The sequence below is a fragment of the Nothoprocta perdicaria genome, unplaced genomic scaffold (genome assembly GCF_003342845.1).
Source record: "Nothoprocta perdicaria isolate Ctin4 unplaced genomic scaffold, notPer1 scaffold_0, whole genome shotgun sequence".
NCBI lineage: Eukaryota > Metazoa > Chordata > Aves > Tinamiformes > Tinamidae > Nothoprocta > Nothoprocta perdicaria.
This window is the reverse complement of record NW_020454092.1, coordinates 12,167,078-12,174,242: the sequence shown is the minus strand read 5'-3', so window position 1 is coordinate 12,174,242 and position 7,165 is coordinate 12,167,078. Positions and strand designations below refer to the sequence as shown.

The 7,165-nt window shown below is 48.1% G+C and overlaps 3 protein-coding genes across 3 annotated transcripts in view; 2 read left to right on the top strand and 1 right to left on the bottom strand.

Annotated features, from left to right (window-relative positions):
* The first annotated feature begins 92 nt into the window (after positions 1-92).
* On the top strand, positions 93-4,080 carry EBNA1BP2 (EBNA1 binding protein 2). The gene is made up of 9 exons (XM_026051875.1): positions 93-206; positions 302-385; positions 471-649; positions 1,651-1,774; positions 2,301-2,390; positions 2,600-2,675; positions 2,939-3,029; positions 3,315-3,477; positions 3,815-4,080. Exons 1-9 carry the CDS (start codon positions 93-95, stop codon positions 3,863-3,865), a joined length of 972 nt encoding a protein of 323 aa, XP_025907660.1. The 3' UTR covers positions 3,866-4,080.
* Positions 4,081-4,301: 221 nt separating this feature from the next.
* Positions 4,302-6,725, bottom strand: FAM183A (family with sequence similarity 183 member A). The gene is made up of 4 exons (XM_026033228.1): positions 6,593-6,725; positions 6,388-6,447; positions 5,617-5,720; positions 4,302-4,594 (listed from the first exon to the last, which is right to left on the bottom strand). The coding sequence occupies exons 1-4, from the start codon at positions 6,723-6,725 to the stop codon at positions 4,481-4,483; spliced, it is 411 nt and encodes a 136-aa protein (XP_025889013.1). The 3' UTR covers positions 4,302-4,480.
* Positions 6,726-6,980: 255 nt separating this feature from the next.
* Positions 6,981-7,165, top strand: part of PIF1 (PIF1 5'-to-3' DNA helicase) — a 6,058-nt gene continuing 5,873 nt past the window's right edge. The window contains exon 1 of the mRNA XM_026051411.1: positions 6,981-7,158. Coding sequence (XP_025907196.1) covers positions 6,981-7,158 — 178 coding nt within the window. The remainder of the gene's footprint in view (positions 7,159-7,165) is intronic.

The window sequence follows — 7,165 nt, the reverse complement described above, 5'->3', positions numbered from 1 at the left end:
GTCGCCGACGCCGCCGTCGCCAGGGCAACCGCGGGCCCGGCGGAAGCGGCGGCGCGCGCGGCCGGAAGCGGCGCGGGGCTGGCGGCGACAACATGGCGCGGCGCGGGGACGGCGGCGTGGCGCGGCGCGGCTCCCTCTCCTCGGCCTCGGAGGACTCGGAGCTCTCGGGCTCGGAGCTCTCGGGCTCGGAGCTCTCGGACTCGGAGGTGACCTGCGCGGGCGGGCGGGCGGCGCCGGCCGGAGCCCGGAGCCCGGCGGGGCCGCCCGCTCATGGTTTTGCTGCGCGCTCCCCTCCCCGCAGCTCCAGGAGGCCTTTTCCAAGGGCGCGCTCAAGCCGGGGCTCAACGTGGTGCTGGAGGGGCGGCCGCGGGCGCCCAACGACGTGGTGAGCAGGCGGGCCGGCGGGCCGCGGGCCGGGGGGGCGGCCGCGGCGCCGGGATAACGGAGCTCGCGGCGCTGCCCTCCCGCAGGACGGGCTGAAGCGGAGCCTCGGCGACCTCCGGCGGCAGCTCGCCTGGGTGGAGAGGCTCGACGTGACGCTGGGCCCGGTGGCGGCCATCGACAATGACACCTCAACCGGCGAGGGGCACRGCGCTCCCCAGAAGGAGGCCGTGGACCCCGAGAACGACTTCCAGAGAGAGATGAGCTTGTACGTGCGGTAAAGAGGCTCCTTAGGGGATTTCAGCACCGTGCTGGGTGCCTGGGCTCCCTGGGCGGTGTGCGGCCCCGGTGGCTTCACCCTGCGCTTCCCGGTTAGCGCAGGCTGTCCCTGGTGCCGCGTCGCCCTTGCCCCATGTCGCGTGCGGCTGTGACCGCGGGGCAGCGCTTGGGCCCTTGCGTTGTGGCACTGACGGACTCGGTGCAAAACTGAGCTTGAAATCTCACCACTTTGTTTTCAGCAGCTCAACTTCACTGTATCTAAGTGAAAGACTAATTTATAGTCGTCCAGGTTACTTAATGTAGTTTATACTCAATTGTTTTTTATCTTACCGAAATTTAACTGGAAAAGTACTCTATTAGTATCAAATACTCATATAATATTAAGTAACTAGGCTACTGTTTCAATGAGATCTGCCAGTTGCTTTCAGTGGTCCACAGCAGTTCAGTGCTCGATAGTATGTTTCTGGAGTGTTTTTGTTGCAGTTTGCTGCAGTTGTTTCTTTCGGGAATTCCTGAGCAACCAGTGTAACAATATTGCTCAAGATGACTTTTTTTTCAAGGATACTACAATGTTAGTCCCAAACCACTGTGGATTATGCAAATGTTTTCCATCTGATGGTGCTGAATTTAGGCAAAATAACTGCAAACTGATGCTTTTCCTTTTTAATTGTCTTCTGACAGGAAATAATTTCTTACCTTGCAGCASACTTTCATAATTTACCAGAAACTTTCTTTGAAAAGTTCCTGTGTTGTTTGTAGAACTGTAATTGAAAAAAATGGATGAAGTGTATGTGCTAATATTATACCAGCATCTGGAATACTTTCATTACTAGTGCTTAATGCTGTAGGGTACAGAGGACTCAGATAAGCCTGGAGTGTAACAAAAATGTATCTAGAATTAGCTGGCTCGTACGATCATAATTTCTTTCACTGTCATGAGAGGTGCTCAATACCCAGCAACATTTGGTGGGTGCTGTGTCATCCCTCTAGTTACCGACAGGCTCAGGCTGCCGTCCTGGAAGCGCTACCGAGGCTGCATAAGCTCCAGGTTCCTACTAGAAGGCCAGATGATTATTTTGCAGAGATGGCCAAATCTGACCAACAGATGCAGAAGGTGAGTGGTTGGAATGATGGCGGGTTCTTTCCCATGTTACAYGTTGGTTTTAGCTTTTCTTAGGCATTAGCTTTGAGATTTGATTGTGTTCAGTTAATCGTTACCTTCATTTCTGTGGCAAACGCCTGTGACAATGTTTCTGTTTGAAATTTTGTTTGTGTAAGTACTTCTTTGGAATGTGGGAACTTCCGTAATGAGCTGGAGTGTGATACATAGTTTCTCCTCAAATAAAATTATTTTAAAGATACAGAGGTTTTTCCTCCCATGTATGTGAGAATGCTCTAAAATTTGGGGTCAACTGTGGCATTAATCTGTAATCTTTTTTTTTCCCAATTTAAATGTTAATCTTCATTTATGCTCAGTGTCTTTTGATTCTTACCGATTTTAAAGAATATGTTATTGAACTAAATGAGTGAGAGCTGGTAGTAGTTTTGTAGTAAGAGACTGCAAAGCCCTTTTATCATAAATCATAAAGTACACATTTCCCTTTTCCGTACTCATTTTGTTTTCTTATCCCCCAATTAAGATTCGACAGAAGCTCAAGAGTAAACAAGAAGCAATGGAGAAGTCGGAGAAGGCAAAACAGCTCCGTGCAATGAGGAAATATGGCAAGAAGGTGAGGTGGAGCTAGAGAAGTGACCTATGAGAAGTCTTCTGTGATAAGAATATAGAAGTTGAGTGGGAGTCACGTGAGGCAGGCTAAAATATATGGAATCTGTTTAGTCTTTTACCTCACTGCTTTGAAAGGAGGGAGAATAAAAGATGAGATACCTAAAAGGTCTTGGGTGCGAAATTGTACAACACTAATACCATTTTTGATCTCAGGTGCAAACAGAGATTCTGCAGAAGAGACAGAAGGAGAAAAAATCCATGTTGAATGCAGTCAAGAAATACCAGAAAGGTAAAGCGGACATGTTTAAGTGAATGTGTAATTGGAGCATCAGGGATGCRTGAGGAATGCAGGGCACTGTGAGGTGTGGTGTCAATCAGCACAGGCGGGCAGTGGGCTTGAGAGGCCACTGCTGTTCAGAGTTACACCCCAGTGGCAACAAAAATCCTCCCAACTACCTGCCTTCCAGTGTGGTGACTTGTTATCCTTGCTTAGACTGAAAAATCTTATATTCTCTGGTGGCAGCAGAGCAACTGTTTTCTTTGCTCTTGTAGGTCTCTCTGACAAGYTGGATTTCCTGGATGAAGAGCAGACTTCATCTCAGGGGAACAAGAAAGGCGGTGGAGGTCAACGCGTAAARAAAGGGTGAGACTAGGAAAGAGAAATACTAATGACAGAATTCGTGATTTTTTTCCAGTCTTATCAGAGATTTTGTGGAACAATGAAAGCTGTTTTAATTGGTATTCCTTAACAGTAAGTCCCAGGTAGCTTTCTCTCTCTCTGAGAATTGTGAACAGAATAGAGAGGTGATGAAAATATGCTATTTTCTGTCTTTTCAGTACAAGTGGTAAGGTTTGTGCTRGCTGAAGGGAGTCTGTGAGCAGATGCATGTGCCTTCTTGGGAGCTTGCTATTGCATTGTTTTTTTCAGACCAAATGCCAAACGACGATACAAGAATCAGAAGTTTGGTTTTGGTGGGAAGAAGAAGGGCTCGAAGTGGAATACCAAGGAGAGTTTTAATGATGTATCCGGCTTTCAAGCAAAAGTCGCTCACAACAAAGGCCCAAGAAAAGGAGGGAAAAAAGCCCTCAATGTAAGTAAAATGTTGCATGCGAGTGATTGCAGTTGGCTGGGAAGTCAGTCCTGGTCTGGCAGGGCAACCTGAGTGCATTGTGTTGCCTCCAGGAAGTGACAGTGTTTGTGGGGACATAGCATAATTCAAAGACAGACAGCGCTAAGGATGGTAAATTGTTGTCTGAGCAAGTAATTGAGCAGAAGAGTGAGTGGGTGCTGTTGGTCGCTACCTGTGCGAAAAGCCTCCTTCTCTGGAGAGACTGACAAATATCCTCTCCTTGGTATCTTTCCCATGCTATTGAGCTAGAAGAAAGTTTGGGGACATGGAAGTAATCGAATCTATTTTCTTTTTGCAGAAGAGACCTGGAAAGAGAGCAAGGCAGAAAATGAAGAGCCGAGCACGCTAAGTGGACTGTTCTGTTAAGTGGGGTTTTTTGTCCCTTTGTTGTAAAATATTTCTGCTATCTCCAAGCATCTAACTACAGAGCAGGCTAGATGCTTCCATGTGGCGTGAAGAAAGTTAGTGAAAAATAGTGCCTTATCACTTATTTCTTACTGTGTATATCCTGWAGGAATTTGTGTTTCCAGTTTAAAGGTTTGGTGCATGTGAACTCATTAAACAGTTTGCACAGAACTCCTATGCCTAATTTGTGTTTATGTTGTGAACAGTGGTTGAGGTCTCTGTTCCCTTTAATCCCATAGCTTCTCATGTGGCTACTGTTGACTTGTACTTGCTGCCCTTGAATTCTGGGTCATGTTGTTGATGTTGAAAATAAATCTTTTGAGGGGGCTCTTTGTGTAGATGGTTTCGGAAATAACAGTGAAACAAAAGCAGCACTCTCAAAAATGGGTTTATTTTTATAACTTGTCAAGCTGTGAATTTGGTCGGCCTGGCTSCTGGCTTCTCTCCTTCCTTTTCTCATCTTTTGCCAGAAATCTACCAGAATCACTTAATTATTAACAAGGTCTAACCCGTTAGATGGCATTAACTGTTTGCATTGGAGTTGTGTGCCTGGACCACACTATTGCAGGTTCTCAGACTGCTCCTTCAGGCGCCAGAAGGCAGCCATGTATCTCGTGATCTCCGTGCTGCGGCGTGGGAAGTGCAGTCTGCAGTCAGTGCGGTCCACGTGAATCTGGAGTGGGGAAAAATAACCATAGCAGGAGTAGTCACGTACTTTAGCTGTCAGGTGTAGTAGTATTCCCTCCTGAGAGTAATGCATGGTGTTCACTGATGCTAAGAAATGCCTGAATCACTTCAGAACAAGGTACTGCTTATTTTCATTATGAAAGGTAGTAGGACTTGGTGAAAAAGCAAACAATATTTCCTAAAAATTCACTTTAAAAGCAGTCACGTTGAAAACAGTATCATGGATCCTGACTTCTAAAATAAAGCTCAGTTTCCTGCACTCAGTTTTAATTGCTTCTTCCCTGCCTGAAACCAGCAGTCAGTGTCTAAAGGCTTAAAGCTGAGTGGGGCTGTTTGATTCTAGTCTTGTCAACGGTAACTAATTTACCTGAAGTCTGATATGAAAAGTTGTTGAGAACTAACCTTGTTTACAGTTTTCTTCATAACAAATCAGCATTAGTCAGGCCTTCTGTGGCCTTCCTGGAAACATTAAGCTATCCATAAAATCAGTCATGGTTATAGCTATCCCTTTGTCAGATATGATCAATGTTTTAGCTTGATAATAAAAATTCCTTTTCTTCCCAGTTATTTCCTCTTCTGCAAGTGAATCCTCATTTATATTTAGCCAATTATTAAATTTCTGGTTCTACTTTAAAGTTGTCTGAAACAAAGTACAGTTGCATATTTCCCACAATACTTAGGTATAACACTTCATACTGCTCAGTATTTCTCCTGGCTACATAATTTCGTGAACACATGTAAACACTTGGCATTTGCATATATGCTTGGGTTGAATGTTACTCTTGATACGTTCCCTTCAATTTGTCTGATGTTTTTGTGTTCAAAACCTGTGCAAGTCCTCAAACACTAAACTTCAAAAGCTCACTGTCCGTGAACATTTCTGCCTTTTCCTGGTCAGTCCTGTTTTGCGTCTTTGTCACAAATTGTTTTCTGGCACAAATATCTTTTACTGTGATGGCCTAAACACTCCGAATTGCAGAGAGTTGGATCCTTAAGCACCTAACTCACCAAAGGAGTTGTGTTCCAGCCAATTTCCTGGCTTTCAGTTTGTGGCTCTGAGTATTTCTTGGTTGGCTCCAGTGCTGCGTGGTGAATAAGATTCAGGAACTTGGCTGTTGGTTTAAGAGAGACAGACACAAATGCAAGAAAGGATGTTTAAAAACTAGCAAAAGTCAAACCTTTTTTGGAGGCAACTCCTGTGCTTCCACAAGAAGGCAGGGTGATGTTTCTATTTGAATTTATCCTGACAGAGCTTCAAAATTTGTCTTTCTGTACTGGCTGGTTGATTCTCTCTTCCTTGTCTACTAYCCTGTAATGTCTTACGCTTCTTAGGCCATACCTAATGTTATAATCCACCCTGGCCTTCCTCAGGTGTCCAAGACCTCTTCTCTCTATCTGGTTTTGATTTTTTTCCCCTTGGGTGAAGTTTATGTTCTCAAGCAAAACTTTAATAGTAAAAAAATAAAAATAGCAATCTCATGAATCCAGGTTTATATTCATCATTAAAGGGGCAGGACCTTAAACTAGAGGGAAAAAAAAAAGGAAAAAAGCCTTATTTAATAATTAAAAAAAAAAAAACAAAGGGGACCCACTTAAAAAGTATTGAGCCTTATTTAATAATTAAAAAAAAAAAAAAAACCCACCACTGTATTTTATGTTCTTATCCTGCCAGTGGGGTTTCCATGGTGTCAGCTTTGGGATTAGCTTAGAGTGTTTTGGTCCTAGTTATTGGACATTCCCTTACTTAAAGGCCACCGGGGTTGCTCAGGGGCTGCTTACCGTCCGCAGGCTCCTCTATGTTGTCGTGCCAAGCCATGGGCTTCCTGGTGATCATGTGAACTGCGGAGAAAGGAAGGAGGGAGGAGAACGGCTTCCATCGGCACCGCACCGATGGAAGGGGCAGTTTTGAGCGCAAACGGGGGGATTTTGGGGGGAAGTTCTCCCGCTCTGCGGCCCGGGCGGCACCCGCGGTGTCGGGGCTCACCGGGCCGGAGCGGGTTCACGCCGTACTCGGTGTGCAGCCGCTGGCAGCGCAGCTCCCGCCGCACGCGCTCGCGCAGGATCCGCTCCTGCTGCACCGCGTCCGCCGGCTCCYTCTCGCCGCGCCGCGCCGCCATGCCGTCTCCCGGCAACGGCCCGCGCGGGCGCTCATTGGCCGAGCCCCCCGCGGGCCGTTTCACCGCCTCGCCTCCTATTGGCCGCTGAGTTAAAACCCCGTGGGCGCTGATTGGCCGCGCCGGCCGCCGGCCGGTTTGAATCGTCGGTGCCCGGTGGCCCGGAGGGCTGCGCGAGGGGACGCGACCGGACCGGACCGGACCGGACCGGACCGGACCGGACCGGACCGGACCGGACCGGACCGGACCGGACCGGACATGGAGGGCGCGGGGCTGCGCTGCACCGTGGCCCTGGAGCAGCCGCTGCCGGGCGCGGGGGCGCCGCGGCGCCGCGTGCTGCGCGACGCGCTCGTGCAGCTGGGCCGCAACGAGCTGCGCGAGCCGGTGCTGCGCGTCACCGGCGGCAACGCGGCGCCGCTGAGCTTCGCGCTGGGCGGCGGGGG